General features: G+C 38.9%; 1 protein-coding gene across 1 annotated transcript; it reads left to right on the top strand.

Moving 5' to 3' along the window:
* Positions 1–8353: 8353 nt before the first annotated feature.
* On the top strand, positions 8354–8977 carry LOC104248381 (uncharacterized protein At4g02000-like). The gene has a single exon (XM_009804633.1). It carries the CDS (start codon positions 8354–8356, stop codon positions 8975–8977), a length of 624 nt encoding a protein of 207 aa, XP_009802935.1.
* Positions 8978–18497: the final 9520 nt, after the last annotated feature.

The raw sequence follows: 18497 nt of genomic DNA, 5'->3' as shown, positions 1-18497 counted from the left end.
CTGGAGACTTTAAGTCTCGAGTGAAGTAGTTTTGGTGCCTATATCAAGGGTATGCCTTTTTAAGGGTTTTACAAGTTTAATATATAGCCGAAACTTTGAGATCGGATTTATGCCTTTAGTAAGGTCATACAAGTTTTACATGCTTTTGAGGTCTTACAGTTTTGGATACTTGGTACAAGTATGGTTCATGCCTTGCTTGAGGTCTTACAAATATTGTTGTTGCCTTATGCAGGTCTTACGAGACTGAGGCTTCTTGCATTTGGTCTTATGGCCTCGGGTTTTGATAAGTCGATGGAGATGGTGATTGACGGCAGTCCCCAAGTGGCCGAGGGTTGCTTGGCTCAGGATCCATTGATTGTGAACTTGGTATTGCCTCATCGAGGTCTTATGATGGAGTTTCTGACCCGGAGGTCGTGTAACTTTTGAGTTTTGACACCAGTCCCCGAGTGTTCGGGACGTTTTTGGCTCTGGAGCCACTTTATGATCTTGATTTTGCGTCATTGAAGGCTTATGAGTTAGGAGCTCCGACCCGGGGGTTGCATTGTTTTAGGTTGATGACGCCAGTACCCGAGTGTTCGGGGCGCCTTTCGGCTTTTGGGCCATTTTTTGCAAAAATGTTGAGCTTCCTTGAAGTGCAAAAATGCTTTTGGGAAGTATTCTTTGATTGCTTGGTACAAGTATACATATTTTTGCTATCGCGGGCTCGGTTAGTCTATGAGAACACGGTTCGTTCGACCATTTGGCCCTATATATTACTTTCCTATTGAGCCCCCATTTGGCGTATCTTGGCTTCTCCGAGTAGGTGACCTTCCGGGGGGGATGGCCCCTAGTATTTGAGGTTGGTTGCAAAAGAAGCCTTGAATACTTGTTAGATCTTCCTTAGGTAGCATGTAGGTGTTGCGTCATTAAAAACCTTGCCGGTAAAACCCTTCTCGTGATAAAAACTCGATCTAAGGAAAAGAGTGCAACAGATGATTTAAAACCTTAAGGTCTTTGAGCTGGAGAGTGCTTTAGCCGTTCCGATCGGATACCTGCATTCAGATCAGCGTAAAATATTATTGAAAGAGAGAATACAATCATACCTTAGCGTAGAGTGTGCCGGCGATGTTTCTAGCCCCGATACATTTCAGTCGCCTGTGATGAGGACGTGATAGGGTTCCCCGCTTTGCTTAGTCGGGGATAGCCGGGAGTGTAGTTTGTTATTGCTATTTTACTATTTGCTTATCCTTTGGCTCCTTCGAAGGTGGAGGTACCAGTGCCGGGGCCACATCGTGTACCGTGAACATTTCTTTTGCCGCATGTTGTTCCCCGTAGACGATCTTAATCCCATCCTTTGTGGGGAATTTCATCATTTAATGGAGGGTGGATGGTACTGCTCTCATGCAGTGTATCCATGGCCTTCCGAGCAAGGCGTTGTACCTCATATCCCCCTCGATGACATGGAATTTAACATTTTGGATTGTGCCGGCCACGTTGACTAGAAGGGTAATTTCCCCTTTTGTTGTTTCGCTCGCCATGTTGAATCCGTTGAGGACTCGAGAGGCGAGTATGATTTGGTCAAGCAGTCTGAGCTGCTCTACCACCCTTGGCCTGATAATGTTGGCCGAGCTGCTTGGATCCACAAGTACATGTTTAATCTGAAATATATTTACAAGAAAAGAGATTACCAGTGCGTCATTGTGGGGCTGAGACAAGGTCTCGATGTCCTCGTCGCTGAATGTGAGGGCATCCTTGGGTATGTAATCCTGAGTTCGCTTTTCTGTGGTGACGGATATTTTTATTCTTCTCATCATGGGATCTTGTGGGGGCAACGATGCCTCCCAAGATCATGTGGATGACATGTTGTGGCTCATTCATTCATTCTTCTTGGCCGTTTCTCTTCCTCGGAACTGGTTTTTGGCCCGATCGCTGAGGAATTCTCAAAGGTGCCCTTTACTAAGTAGTCTGGACACTTCTTCTTGGAGCTTGTGGCAATCCTGGGTCCTGTGGCCATGCGTGTTGTGAAACTCACAAACTAAGTTATGATTTCTTTGCGAAGGATCTGATTGCATAGGCCTGGGCCACCTGGTGTCTCTTATTTTACTAATGGCGAATAGTATGTCTGATACATCTACGTTGAAGTTGCACTCCAACAAGCGAGGTGCCTCCGTTGGCCCCGTGTTCCTGTCGAATCCGGCTCTATTGACGAATCCCCAAGGGTTTTGACCTTGGTCCATCCTTCGGTCATTGCAAGGTATGTTACGCCTCGTGGCATTTCTCCTGTCGCCGATGTATGGCTGGTACCTTTCCTTATTCGGTTTTGGCTCCTTCGCCAAAAGCCTGCTTGGGTATACCAAGCCCAAGGGGGCTCCTGGTTGGTCGTCCTCGGCCTTGATTTTTGATTGATATCAATTGTGAACGTCCGACCAGGTCACAAGGGAATATTCGACCAGGTTCTGTTTTAGTTGCTTCGAAAACACTGAGCTTCGCTCATTCAGACCTTGAGTGAAGGCCTGCACTGCCCAGTCATCGAAGACTGGTGGTAGTTCTATTCGTTCCATTTGAAAGTGAGATACGAACTCTCGCAACATCTCATTCTCCCTCTGTTTAATCTTGAAGACGCCGGATTTCCTGGTTGCTACCTTGATGGCACCAACATGTGCCTTTATGAAAGAATCTGCCAGTATGGCAAATGAAATCTATAGAGTTAGGAGCTAGGTTGTGATACCACATCATGGCCTCCTTCAAGAGTGTTTCCCCGAACTTCTTTAGTAAGACAGACTTGATCTCGTCATCCTTTATGTCGTTGCCTTTCACTACGCAAGTGTAAGCATAACATGCTCATTAGGGTCTGAGGTCTCGTTGAATTTTGGAAGGTCTGGCATTCTGAACTTCTTTGGAATAAGGTTTTGGAGCCGCTTCCTCTGGGAGCAGCCTTTTTATGAACTTCTTCGAATCACACCTTTCAGGATCGGGGGTGCGCCCGGAATTTGGTCGACCCTGGAGTTGTAGGTCTCGACCTTTTTGTCATTGGCTTCTATCTTCTTCTCGCCCGATTCGATCCTCTTTGTGAGGTCTTCGAGCGTCTTTACAATGGCGGGGTCAGCTACCGACCCATTGTTGCTTGACCTCTCCGGTACCTGCTCAGCCCGGGGAGCCGTCCCCAGCGCTACTGTGCTGGGAGTTTTCTGGTGACTTTGCAGCTGAGCAATCGCTAGTTGTTGTGCCTTCAACATTTCAAAAATAATGTGAAGGCTAACCTCCCGTTCTTCCCTAGCCAGAGTTTCATGGGCTTCTTGTTGGTCTCCTCGGTACGCGCTCCTGTTAGTGTGGGAGCTTACATCGACATGTGGAGCATCGCGTGAGACCGCGTCCACGGAGATTGGTTCTAGCACGTTCTCAGGGTTTTGCGGTGGTACGCCAGCACCTGGAACATCTACACCATTTTTCCCGTGGTTCTCAAAATGTAATAACAATTAAATTTGATTTAGTGGTTCTAAAAATACGTGATCTATTTTTATGCTAGTTGTTAGGCAGTTGATGCTATGTGAAAGACTTAGAAATGAAATAAGAGCTTAAGAACAAGGTGTTAATCAAACCGAATCACTGTCAATCGGGACCTCAAGCTTGTCTATTCGAAGGCCTCGGGGTCGAGTCTAAAGCTCGGTTGGGAGCTATCGAAGGCGGTTGATGGTGAATAACAGTTATAAATAGATAAAAGGTGGCTCTTTGTGGCCAGTAATAAGCAATAAATGATGAACAATAAATAGAACACGATAAATATGAGCAATAAATAAGATAGCGAAACCAAGGGAATCTATTAAAGAGCAGAGAGAATGTTCTAGTATATTTAGTATGGAGCAACATATATTTACAAAATGACAAGGATCCCCTTTATATAAGAGGGGGAATCCCAACGTAGTACAAGTGCATTTATTACAAAGATATGGAGATGGGACACCTAACTAATGCCACGATACGAGCTCAGACTAGCTTGACAGATTTTGTCGGCTCTAGCTTCACGCCTTGGGAACTCCCCATTTTTTTCCCGTAACCATCGGCCTCATACTGTCCTGAGTTCGAGCGTCGATGGCCCTCGAGGGATAAAACTCGACCGTGATTTTGAGCCTTTGAGGTGTCATAACGATGGAAAATTGGACCCTCCGATTTTACCATATAAAAAACTGTTTAGAGGAAATATTATGGAATATGAGAACATGTTGTGAATGCCATTCTATTGTGTTATTATGTTGTTGGCACATGATATTGTTGGGAGAATTTGTTCGGGTATTTGTACGAGGTTTCTGCAGTGCTATTATTTCTATTGATTATCCACATGCGGCGTGACAAGGCAGACTATATCTATGTGTTTGCGCATGTGGTGAGACAAGGTGAGAATACTATTATGCTCGTGCAGCGAGACAAGGAGGGCATTTACTTTATTATTGCACACGTGGTGAGACAAGGTGGGCATGTCCGGGATTGATTGCGATGACTTGTGATGGCCTGGAGGCATTGTTGTTGTTGATATTTGTGTAGTGGCATGCCTAACCTGTATGTGTTTTACCTTGTGCAAAATTGTGGGAAACATTCTTACATGTTGTTCATTTTCTCTACACTTACTAATTGGCCTAAACTTTGTTAGACCACTTGCACAAGCATACACACAGTTAATTACACATATCGATCTAAGAAGATGGATCCTGATGTTATTGATCCTTCCTACACACCCTCGTCTACTTTCCTTCTATGTGAGAATGATTCTAGTGGCACGTGAGTCGTTCGTGCAGTTACCAGTTATAACGAAGGCACAAGATGCCAAGTGTTTAGGGTTCACTAATTTCTACCTGTGAATTGTGAATATTTTGAAGTTTCGTATGTCGTGGAGATTATTGGATAAACTTGGTGTGAAAGCGGCCATTCTTGTCGAGTTGTCACTTATCCTTCTTTTATTTGTTTTCACCGAATTTAAACTGTGTTTAGCTTACTCTTCTATGTTATTATATGTTGTGTTCTGTTGCTAATTGTTGCTTCAATTTCTTATTGCACGCATTGCACTATTATTGTCATTATGCGTAGTTTTGTAGAGATATAGTACTATGTTAGTTTTCCGCTTACACTTGTCCAGGTTATCTAGTCCAGTAGGTATCCTGACTGCCCATCGTCACTACTCCGCTGAGGTTAGTCTTGATACTTACTGGGTACCAATGTGGCATACTCATACTACAATTCTGCACAATTTTGTGCAAATTCAGGTATTCGAAGTTAGCCGATTGCTAGCTAGTTGTACAGATCTGCTGTAGAGGCTCAAGGTAAACCTGCTACTGCGTTCGCAGGCTTTGGAGTCACCTTCTGATATTGTAATTACAATGTTTATCTTTATTTTGAAACAGTTATATTTAGAAGTTTTCTAGCAAACTCAGTAGAGGTTATGACTTGTACTACCGGTTTTGGGATTTGTAAATCTTGTATTGAGATTTCTACTTTGCATTTGTCAGATGATATTCAATGTTATTATTATTCCATCAAATGCTAGGGTTACCTAGTCCCTAAGACTAGGTGCCATCACAACATCCTACGGAGGAAAATTTGGGTCGTGACGCTTCTTATAGAGGGTGTTTGACTTAGCTTATAAGTCGATCAAACTAGCTTACAAGCACATTTTGGTAGATACACAAAGTGCTTCTAAGCCAAGTGCTTATAAGCTAAAATCAGTCATATGTCATAAGTTGGTCACGCCCAACTTATGATTTTTCAGCTTATAAGCATTTTTAGTTTGACCAAGATTTTTACTATTTATCCTTAATAATATTTTTTAATTCACAAAATATTTTTCCAAAATAAAATTCCTAACTTTCTCTTCATTACATATTCGTTGTTCATCATTTTCTTTATAAAGAAAGTTTTTAATTTATAATCTTTTATAATTATTTTTGAGTATTTTAGTCATTTTAATAAAAGAATAGCATATCAGTACTTTTCTACCAAACACATCAACTGCTTATTATCAGTTTCAACATGTTTATTCAAACACATAAATACTTATTTAAAGAAATCAATTTTAACATTTAAATATACTTTTCAGCACTTCAAGTTTATCATCTATTTACAATCAACTAATTCAAACGGGCACATAAGAAGCTGATTTTAGAAGATTGGCCAACAAGCTATAAAAATTATATGTGGAACTAAGTAATTTGTTATAGTTTTTAATCCTTCCTAGTAGTCACGTGACTTCTCTTTATTGCTTTAGGCATTTAGGGCATGTTTGGCCATAAAAAAATTTAATTTTTTTCGAATTTTTTTTAATAAATTTGAATTAAATGTTGGCCATGATAATTCAAATTTCAGTTGCAGTTGAATTTTGAAAATTTTCAGAAATTTAAAAAACTTTAAAAAGTTGTTTAAAATTTTTACTTCGAATCACTCACAAAAATTAAAAAATAGCTCCAAATTGTATTTATATTGAAACACAATTTTAATTTTTAAATACTATTTTCACTTGAAAAAGAATTCACTTTTTTTTCCGAAATTTCACAATTTTTATGTCCAAACTTCCGGTTAATATCAGAAACAACTTCGTGTGGTCTGACTAATTCAAAGTCACATAGGGTAGGTCTACCTAGCGGATAAAGTGCTCCCTGTTGAGAAGTTTTATTCCACCACTTGAATCCAAAACTTTAATTAAGGTCAGAGAGATTCTAATTTTGTAAGATATGTTTCTCTTGAGTCCTGAGAGCACTATCAGTGGGCGTTTGGACATAAGAATTATGAATTTTTTTTTTAAAAAAAAGTGATTTTTTTTTTTAAAAAAGTGATTTTTTTTAAGTGAAAATAGTATTTGAAAATTAGAATTGTGGGACATTAATATAATTTTGAGTTGTTTTGAAGTTTTGTGAGAGATCTGAGTGAAAATTTTAAAAATAACTTTGTGGAGTTTTTAAAATTTTCGAAATATTCTAAAATTTATCTTTAAGTGGAAATTGAAAATTTTATGACCAAACACTGATTTCGGAAAAAAGCGAAAAATTTTGTCAAGTCTCGTCTGTTCATTACGATCATTTCACTGTACACTGTGGGGTGGACCTAAATCTACGCCAATCCTACTTTTGTATTTTTCTCATCAAGTGAAAGGGAGATGTGAAAGCTCCAATTTCTTTGGTCCAGATTCATAGCTATCTTTTATCCAAATGTATAAATACTAAGTATGATTTCTGGACATGTGCGTATTAATTTTATATAATACATATTTAAAAATAGTTAAGAAGAATTTGATTAAAATATTAATTAGAAACTAAAAACTCTAAAAAGCTAAACAATATTTGTTGCGTATCATTAATACCTCTTATTATGAAGTTAGAGGTCGTACTCTCGGACCAACTCTATCTTTGAAATAATTTTCAGCCATATAATCAATTAAAATTTCACGTACATGTTATTTAAAGGTGGTTTTAAATGAAAGAAGTTTGCGAATATTTCAAACAGAATATTCTTTCTCCAAAATGAAATTGAATATTCAAATATTTTGACTCATCATGGGTAAATATGCTAAAATAACCACGATACTACTTTCATATTTCATGCAACTTCTATCAATATATCAGAAGTGAAATTTATAGGGTTCTACGATAGTGCCAAATGAAGTTGATTTAAGTCCTGGTATTTACATAAATCAAATGAATATATGGTGTATGTCTTCGCATGTGTATCGGATTAAATGATAAAATATGAGTTGTACCGAGATTTGAAAGTAATGTTACTGTAAAAATAAAAATTTGGTCCGCGGTTCCTTCTTCGTGAGGGTTTTCTCTCTCTACAACTGAGAGCTTTTTCCCCTGTGTGGGGTTTTATTCCTTGCCCTAATTTATCAAATCTACAAAAAAATTACTTCACTTTTACCTCCTAATCATACTCTCAAACAGATTTCAACAAATAACTCTATCAAAATCGCTACTTTCATCCTCTTTGTTCCTCAATTTTGCAACACTCCGTTCACTCATTAAATTTTCTCTCTCTTTCTCTCTCTAGATTTTCGAGCCGCCGACAAGTCCCCTTCTCATTTCTGGTCCGGTACTTATCTCCATCAACTTTCCTTGTAAGCAAGCTCATAGGCTTAAAGCTTGCGACTGTCGCCGTTGATTTTGGCATCTGGAACTGGTAGTAGATTACAAAAAGAAAGAACAACAGAGATCAAAGATTGTCTGGTAGATACGGCAAAAAGGGAAGCAAAATCACAAAGTTCATATCATCATTAGCATCAGGAATTTACAGTGCAAAGATAGCAGAAGAAATTACACAACACCTTCATAAATGTATTTTAACAGAGGAAGAAAAGGAGGTTGTGGCAATAGAGTTTCCAGATATTTAGGCAAGCATGAAGGAATGTGAAGTAAGTCTTCTTGGTAAGGTAATCTCTGACAAAAAGGTGAATTTTTATGGAATTAGGAATGCTATGACTCTGGCTTGGGGTAACCCTAGAGAATTACAAATTAAAGAAATCACATGGAATTTTTTCCAGTTCATCTTTAAAGACAAGACAGGTTTAGATAAAGTTAAACTTGGTACTCCATGGTTATATGATAGATACCTTCTCAACATTCATCCTTGGAAACCAGGATTGGAGAGTGACTCTCCAATTTTTAACGAGAGTAATATGTGGGTTCAAGTTTGGAACATTCCTTTACACTGGATATCAAAGGATGTTGGTCGGAAAATAGGGCATGCGTTAGGCGGAATCCTAGATATTCTCATACCTGAAAATGGGAGTAAAGAGGGTCAGTATATGGGGCTTAAAGTCAAGATTAATATTACTAAGCCACTGCTTAGAGAGAAATGGATCAAGCTAGGCTCTAAAACTATATGGGTTGAATTGAGATATGAAAATCTACCTTATGTTTGTTACTATTGTGGTGTGCTAGGACATAATGATAAAACCTGTATACATAGGGAACAAGATGTACGATCAGGAAATCTTAGAAGCGACCAGTTCGGGACATGACTACGAGCAGAGAACAATGCATCTTTCTCGGAAAGTCAAAAGCGTCAAGATTTTAGTAATGATAGAGTAGGGAATACAATGTTGAGATATCGTAACTATAAATTAGTTCAGGAGAAAATTGCTACAAGAACCAGGAAAGATTTGCAACATCTGGAAGACGACGGAGACTCGATGGATATGCAGGATGGTATCGAGAAAGAGAATGTCCAAGTGGGGGAAAATGGATTACAAGGGAAGGAAGTTCTGGATTTGCAAGCAAAGGGCGATGATAATTTGAATGCCAAAGAGGAAGTGCACCGGGTACATTCTCTAGAGGAAGAAACAATCCATATCTCTAATAATAGTCTACCACTTGTTGATTCACAAAATAAAGATACTGGCCAACTCCATACGAATACTTTGCAAAAAACTAAACTTCCAGTCTATTCATATTCACAATCACTTTTCAAAAGACAAGGAGATATTGCAGGAAACAGTCATGAAGTTGCGATTATACCGGGTGAAAGGTTAGTTGCGAACGTTTGTATACATGAGTTTAGGCAAGAAGACAAAAAGTAGGATGGTATTGAGATGACGATGTTACAGAACCAATATAAAGCTACTGATGATGCACACAATGGAGTAAATGTGAGTGATGTTACTTCTGGGAATGAAGCAGTCAATTTAAAAGAGCCTAATATTCTAATTGATATTCCGATTAGGGAAGAATTTGGGATAATAGGGGTAAAACGAAAAGCTAAGGAGATAGTTACACCAATAACTATTGCAAAACATCAAAAGAAAGAGGTAGTGGGGCAGGCCAGGCTGGAATGGTCTCCCTTGATGAAATGAAGTTGCTGGCGAGGAATTGTCGAGGGTTGGGGGGATCCTTGATAGTTCCCCGTATTGAAAAGGCAAATGTATATCCACTACCCGGATTGTATTCTTCTATGTGAGACGAAGAACCAACAATCACGACTTCAGTGGCTACGACAAAAAATTGGGATGCAAAATTCCTAATTGTGGACCTTGTTGGACTCTCTGGTGGACTTGCCTTACTCTGGCATGAAGACACTCAGATAAGTAAAATTTACTCTTCATCCTATTTTATTGAGTTCTCCATTTATGATAATGAAAAGAAGATTAATTTTTGTTGTATTTTCATATATGCTAGCACAGATAGAGAAACTAGAAAGAAATAATGGGCTGAACTTATTACTAGATCAGTATCTTGGGGAAACCGTTGGATGTTGCTAGGGGATTTTAATGATATTATTGATAATTCAAAAAAATCTGGGGGAACTATGTGGGCTCCTTGGACTTTTAAGGATTTTAATAACTTTATTTATATGCTAGGAGCGGTAGACCTTGGTTATAGAGGGAAACCTTGGATTTGGTCTTCTTACAGAATTAACGAAGGACTTATTCAAGAATGGTTAGATAGAGTTTTGGTATCTCATGATTGGAAATTAAAATATGATCATGCTATGGTGCTTCATATTCAAAATAATGCTTCAGATCATGAATTAATTCTTTGTTCCACAAATGGACTAAATGATTGCTGGAAAAAAAGATTTTATTTTGATAAAAGATGGGTTGGAAACTCTGAAGCTCATGAATGAATTAATTAAACAATCTTGGGTAACTAATCCTTCTGGGATTGTCAATCTAAAGTGTGTTCAAAGATAAGAAAATGTCGAAATTCTTTAATCTTATGGAGAAAGAAGGGCGCAACAAACTCTATGATAAAGATTAAGCAACTGAAAAATCTTCTTAAGTTTGCACAACTTAATCCAAAAGGACCTAATCTAACTGTCATATCAAAGCTGAAAAATGAGTTAGGTAAAGCATATAAGGAGGAAGAAATTTATTGGAAGTAAAAGTCTAGAGTTCAATGGTTAAATGAAGGAGATAAAAATACTTTTTTTTCATATGTATACTCTTCAGAGAAGAAGGAGGAATCTAATTAAAGGAATTGAGGAGAGTGGATTTGTGACAAAAACGGTATGCTAAAGGAAATTGAGGATTTCTATAGGGAACTATTTACTACTTCTAATCGTTCCTCCTTATCTCATGTTCTTCAGTCTATTCCAACTTCTATTGATGAAAACATGAATTTGGGCTTGATTAGTGAAGTAACTAATGAGGAAATAAAAGAAGCTATTTTCTCTATGCATCCTAACAAGTCCCCTGGTATTGGTGGAATGACTCCACTATTTTTCCAGCAGTTTTGGCCGTTAATTTCTCATGATGTTTGTTTGCCAGTAAGGTATTTTTTTTAAGACAGGTCAACTTTTACCCGTTTGAAATCAAACTTTGATAACATTGGTACCATAAATAAAATACCTCCTACCGTAAATCACTTTAGACCTATTAGCTTATGCTCTACATTATATAAGATCATTACAAAAATTCTGGTGAAACGTATGAAACCTTTGATGCCTTTACTTATCTCTATGAATCAAGCTGCCTTTGTTGGAAAAAGACAAATTGTGGATAATGTCGTGTTAGCACATGAATTTATGGAGGTGCTGAAAAACAAACGAAAAGGCAAAGATAAGTTAATGGCTTTAAAGTTAGATATGTCTAAAGCATATGATCGTGTGGAGTGGCCTTATATTCAGCAAATGATGTTACAAATGGGTTTTCACCAAATTTTTGTAAATTGGGTTATGACTTGTGTTATGAGTGCTTCTTTTTCATTTAACTTTAATGGAGAGGTTAAGGGTTGTGTAAAGCCATCTAGAGGATTAAGGCAGGGCGATCCTCTATCACATTACTTATTCCTGATATGTGCTGAAGGATTATCTGCTCTATTATACTCGGCTGAACAACAAGGAAAGTTAAAAGAGTTCAAATTAGGGAGAAGTAGTCCTTCTGTTTCCCATTTATTTTTTGCAGACGACTCATTTATATTTTGTAGAGCTGATATGAATAGTGTTGCTATGATTAATAATATTTTAGACATATATTCCAGATGCTCCGGACAAATTATTAATTTTGAGAAATCTGCAATCTTTTTTAGTAAGAATACTATGGAGGAGGAAAAATTTATAATATGCTATTCTTTGAATAATATACGAATGTGTGAAAGGGTAATGTATTTAGGATTGCCTGCTATTGTCGGATGATCTAAAAAAGAAATATTGGCTTTCATAAAGAATAGAAATATATCTAAAATAAAGGGTTGGAAAGGAAAGTTTTTAAGTCAAGCAGGGAAGGAAGTTTTATTAAAGTCTGTTTTAGCTGCTATTCCCTCATATGCTATGTCTTGTTTCCAAATACCTGATGGGCTATGTAAGGAAATCACTAATTTATTCTCAAACTTTTGGTGGGGTACGAATGATGATAAGAGAAAGATACATTTTGAAAAGTGGGAAAAACTATGTGAACCAAATTTTAAAGGGGGGTTAGACTTTCGGGATCTCAAGGCTTTTAATATGGCTCTTTAAACCAAACTAGCATGGAGAATTATGACTGAACCGAAATTATTAGTTTCTCATGTCCTTAAAGGTAAATATTTTTCTAAGGAATCTTTCTTACATGCACCGACCAATAGATATAAATCTTGGGTATGAAAAAATATTTTATGGGGGCGAGATATATTAAGTAGAGGTGTTAGATGGAATATTTCAAATGGTAAATCTGTAAGAGTATGGAGAGATCCATGGTTACCACGAGATAGCTCCTTTTACCCCTTAAGTATGATGAGTGGTACTGCGACAAATATGAAAGTATCAGAACTAATTGATGATAGTACTAATACATGGAATATGCACATTTTGAATACATTATTTAGTGAAGATGATGTCGAATCTATTTTAACTATTCCAGTTTCTTCCGTAGGGGAAATGATCGACTGGTTTGGCATTTTACTAATTCAGGTAAATACGAAGTGAAGTTTGGATATTATTTGGCGAAATTGTTCCTAACAAATGATAGAAGTTTGGCTCATCGTGCGGAAAGTAGTTCTCATGGGTTCCCGAAATCCTTTTGGAACCATTTATGGTCTTTAAATATTAAAAACAAGCTCAAATATTTCTTAAGAAAGTGTGTCTTAAATACATTGTCTGTTAAAAATATTATTAAAAAACGAATCCACTCTATGGATGACATCTGTCCTATTTGTGGGCTAGAACTTGAAACTTTAGAGCACATGTTCTTTAAATGTCCTAGATCAATTTATGTGTGGAAAATGAGTCTGATTCGTTGGCCAAATTTGCATCTGATCTCTGATTTGCTACATGGTGGTATAAATTAGTGTTAGACATTAAAAGGTTCTCGGAAACTAATACCTTATTGCAACTAGCAGTATCTATCTTATGGATGATTTGGAAGGCTAGGAATAAGTATATTTTTAATTCGGTGATCTGGAATAAAAATGAGATTTTATCTAAAGCATTATTTGAGTTTAATGAATTTATAGTTGCAAAGGAACATGTTAACACTATGAGCGATGCTTCTACTAATCTACCATTACTAACTCTTTCTTCAGAAAAAAGTGTTGTTTTATGTGGATATAGGTCTGGATCCAAACACTCGCAAAGCGAATATTGGAATGGTAGCCTTAAAGACTAATGGTGACGTGATTTATGCCTATGGTAGTCCAATTCCTTTAGATGGAAAAGCCATAATAGCTGAAGCGTGGGCAATAAGAAAAGTAATTCAACTGGCGGTGAAGTATGGTTGGAAGAATATAGATATCTTATCTGATTCCTTAACAATGGTTCAAATGCTTAATGGAAGAAGCGGTCCTTCATGGGTGGTTAATACTCTTTGTGAAGATATTTGGGCACTTCAGCAACATCTGAGTGATGTATCTTTTAAATATTTAAGTAGAGGGTTCAATACTTGTACTCATAAGTTAGCCAAATTTTCTTCGGTGTTACTTAGTGAAGTCTCTTGGTTTGACAACTTTCCTGTTTGGATTGTCACCGAGGCTTCATCTGGTTTTGTACTATTGACTGTTGGGTTTTATTAATGCATGCTTTGTTTCTCCGGGAAAAAAAAATGGTACTGTAAAAAGGGTTTTGAACGCTCAAAATCCTGCGCGTGTGGTCTTAGTGTGTCAAGATTGAGGGGAAAGATTTCACTAAGGCCGAAACTATCCTGCATGTGTGGTTTTAATTTATTTTTATTTTTATTTGATCAATGTAATCCATTTTACTACTTTGTGTCGAATTAATCTATATTTCCTTAAAATCACTTACAAATTTAATTATTATCCGATTTTGAGGGTAAACTGTTTGGCGTCCACCATGGGGCTAAGGATAATAGTGACTATTTGATAAAAACTTCTATAACATATCCTATTTTACATTTGTTCTTTGGAGTGCCTTTGATTTCAGGTTAAAATTCGAAATGTTAAACTCCCAGTCCGCCCCTTTAAACGTGGATGGTAAATCCGACCACTATGGCAAGAACAACAATGTAGCACCTGGTATCGAGTTGCCCCCCCTGTCGACCTCAACAGAGTTCCAATTTTAGAACCGATCAATACTAGCTCGCATGTGTCCATCAATACGAATTTGCCTATCGATCTTGAGAACAATGTTCGTAGGGAAGTCCGTTCGGTTGCACCAAATACGCACAACGGTGAAGATGATGGGATCAACTTGCGGGCGATCTTTCAAATATTACAGGCTCAACAGGCAGCAATAGCTCAACTCAGAACCAAAATCGCGCCCTGACCAGAATTGAGCCTGAGCCATCCAAGGAAGTCGTCCACATAAATGAACCGGTCGCGGAAAGGCTGAATGAAAATGAATTAGGAACTAACCCCAAGATCATAAAAATGCTCGAGGAACTGACAAAATGGGTAGAATCGGGAGAGAAGAAGATCGAAGCCAATGACAAAAATGTGAAAACTTACAATTCTAGGATCGATCAAATACCGGGAGCACCGCCGATATTAAAAGGCTTGAATTCCAAGAAGTTTGTTCAAAAACCTTTCCCTCGAAGTGCAGCTCTGAAGTCAATCCCTAAAGAGTTCCGCATGCTCGAGATTCCTAAGTACAATGGAATGATCCACCCAAATGAGAAGGTGACCTCCTACACATGCGCCATCAAAAGGAACGACTTGGAGGATGATGAGATCGAGTCTGTCCTACTGAAAAGTTCAGAGAGACTTTGTCATAGGGAGATACGATATGGTATCACAATTTACCTCCTAATTCTATTGACTCGTTTGCTATAATTGTAGATTCCTTCGTGAAAGCTCATGTCAGGGCTATCAAGGTCGAGACTAGAAAGTCAGACCTTTTCAAAGTAAAACAAAGGGACAATGAGATGCTCAGAGAATTCGTATCTCGATTTCAAATAGAACGGATAGACCTGACTCCGATCACAGACGATTGGGCCATTCAGGCATTCACCTAAGGACTCAATGTTCGAAGCTCTTTGGCTTCACAACAGTTAAAACAAAATCTAGTAAAGTATCTGGCTGTTACTTAAGCCGCTGTGCATAATTGGTATTAGTAAAAAATCAGGGTCGAAGACGATTAACTTGGGGCCACTTCCGAGTCCATTTATCCCATTAGAGCCGTCGACAGGGTCAAAAGAGACATTGATCGTGAACCAAGATCAAGCAGAGATCATTACCAACCATACAACAGGGACCGAAGAGGTAACGTGTCCGGGCGAAACCCTGTAAGAAGTGAAAGGATCAGTGATCGAGGTCAAAACAACCGAGGACTCATGAGCTAAAACAGTTTCGATAGGCCCATCGGGCCAAAGGAAGCGCCAAGATTATCGCAATACAGCTTCAACATTGATGCCGCCGCCATTGTATCTGCTATCAGACATATCAAAGACACCAAATGGCCTCGACCTCTATAGTCCGATCTAGCCCAAAGGGATCCTAATATTATGTGCAAATATCATGACACTCACGAACACAGAACAGAAGATTGCCGACAATTAAGAGAGGAAGTAGCCCGGCTATTCAATAACGGACATCTCTGATAGTTCCTGAGCGATCGAGCCATGAATCATTTTAGGAATAGAGACACTAATAAATAGGTCAAGCAGGAAGAACCTCAACACATCATTAACATGATTATCGGTGGGGTCGACATTCCCAGGGGCCGATGTTAAAGCGCACCAAAGTATGCATCACAAGGGAAAATACACTCGGGATTATGTGCCTGAAGGAACTTTGTCTTTCAATGACGAAGACACATAAGGGATTGTGCATCCCCACAATGATGCACTGGTAATATCTGTACTCATAAATAAATCTCGAGCTAAGCGTGTGTTAATTGTTCCAGGTAGCTCGGCCAACATCATCAGATCGAGGGTTATGGAACAGCTTGGTCTACAAGATCAAAACGTGCCAGTAGTCCGAGTTTTTTATGGATTCAACATGGCCTGTGAAACCAACCAAGAGGAGATAATATTATCGGTGAACGTCGCGGGGACCATCTAGGAAGCCAAGTTCTATATAATCGAAGGAGATATGAGGTACAAAGCTCTGTTCGGGAGGCTATGAATCCACAACATGAGAGCAGTACCCTCGATCCTGCAAGTGTTAAAATTCCCAACGCCAAGAGGGATTAGAAAGATCTAAGGAGAATAATGAGCTGCGAAGGAAATGTTCGCTGTCGAAGAGGCGGTCCGGATATCCGCATTTACAATGACAAAAAGTCCGGGTTTGGTTGCTGAAGAAGAAATCGAATAGAAATTACCAACACCAGCCCCGACCCAATTAGAGAAGCATGGGCCGATAAGGATGATGAATACGGGGTCCGCAGGTCCTTCATAATCCCTGATGATTCCGACACCACCAAGTCAACGGTCGAGTAGCTGGAGAAAGTTGTACTGATCTAGCACTTGCTCGATCATAAGGTATACCTGGGCATGGGGTTAAGTCCCGAGCTCAGGAAAAAAATTCATTCAATTCTTTATAGCTAACGTGGATTGTTTTACTTGGTCCCACCTTGATATGATAGGGATCCCCCTGAAAATAACCACTCACAAGCTGAGTCGGGACCCAAAGTTTCATCCAATCAAACAGAAAAGGAGACCTCAGTCCGAAGTCAAACATGCATTCATCACAGACGAGGTATCTAAGCTCTTTAAAATAGGTCAATTCAAGAGGTTAAATACCCGGATTGGCTAGCAAACTTAGTGGTAGTCCCTAAATAAGGGAAAAAATTAAGAATGTATGTAGGCTATAAAGATTTCAATAAGGCATACCCCACAGAATCTTTCCCTTTGCCCAATATTATGCATGATCGATGTGCCGGTCGGCCATGAGATCCTTAGTTTTTTCGATGCCTATTTCGGGTACAATTATATTTGGATGGACCCGGGTGATCAGGAAAAAACTTCATTCATCACTGAGTATGGTAACTACTACTATAACGTAATGTCATTCAAACTAAAAAATGCAGCTGCTACTTACCAACGCCTAGTAAATCAGATGTCCGAAGAACAAATAGGAAAAAAATGGAGGTTTACATTGACGACATGTTAGTTAAGTCCCTGCGAGCAGAGGTCTATTTAAAATATTTGCAGGAAACCTTCAATATATTGAAGAAATACAATATGAAGATGAACCCGGAGAAATACGCGTTCGAAGTCGGGTTCGAGAAATTTCTCGGATTCATAGTATCCAACCCGAGGATCGAGATCAACCCCGATAAGATCAAGACCATTGAAGACATCACTGTTGTGGACAACATCAAAGTTGTTCAAAGGTTAACCGATTGCATAGCCGCCTTGGGTAGATTCATCTCGAGGTCTTCCAAAAATAGCCATCAGGTTTTATCACTATTGAAAAAGTAGAATAACTTCTCATGGACTCCAGAATTTCAACAATCCTTGGAGGAACTCAAACGGTACCTCTCGAGCCCCCATTTTCTTTACTCTCCGAAGGAAGACGAACAACTGTACCTATACTTGGCAGTATCCAAGGTGGTGGTAAGTGGAGTCCTAGTCGGGGAAGAATAAGGTACGCAATTTCCTATCTATTATGATAGCATGCGTTTCATGCCCGCAGGTCCAGATAGACAGGTCGAGAGCCCTCCAAGTAGGCTATCAGCTCAGCGGAAGATGTTGGTGCACTCCATTTGCGTCGGAGTTGCGAGTTTGGTTAGTATGATTTATACGTGTATTGTTTGGTATGGCGGGACTCTGTCCCGACCTTTGAGACATTTATGTACTCTTAGAGGCTTGTAGACATATGTCCTGTACGAGAAAGATTGTGCAGCCTTGTCGGCCTATGTTTCGTGTTTATAAAAGATCATGTTGGCCTATTAAGCCTGTATGTCACGTGTATATGATAATGTAATAAGAAAGATACATTACGTTGGTACTCGGTTGAGTATGGTACCGGGTGCCCATCGCGGTCCGTCGGTTTGGGTCGTGAGAAAAGTGGTATCAGAGCAGTTCTGTCCTAAGGAGTCTACAAGCCGTGTCTAGTAGAGTCTTGTTTATGGGTGTGTCATGCACCACACTTATAAGCAGGAGGCTACATGGCATTTAGGACTATCACTCTTTCTTCTTACTCTAGATCGTGTGGTAGAGCTCAGTTGTAAGA

Source organism: Nicotiana sylvestris, chromosome 11 (assembly GCF_000393655.2).
Source record: "Nicotiana sylvestris chromosome 11, ASM39365v2, whole genome shotgun sequence".
Classification (NCBI taxonomy): Eukaryota; Viridiplantae; Streptophyta; class Magnoliopsida; order Solanales; family Solanaceae; genus Nicotiana; species Nicotiana sylvestris.
This window is presented reverse-complemented; position numbering and strand designations above follow the sequence as displayed.

What these genes read in the sequence shown, in the direction of transcription:
- LOC104248381 (XM_009804633.1), top strand. Translation starts at nt 8,354, where the DNA reads ATGAAGGAATGTGAAGTAAGTCTTCTTGGTAAGGTAATCTCTGACAAA.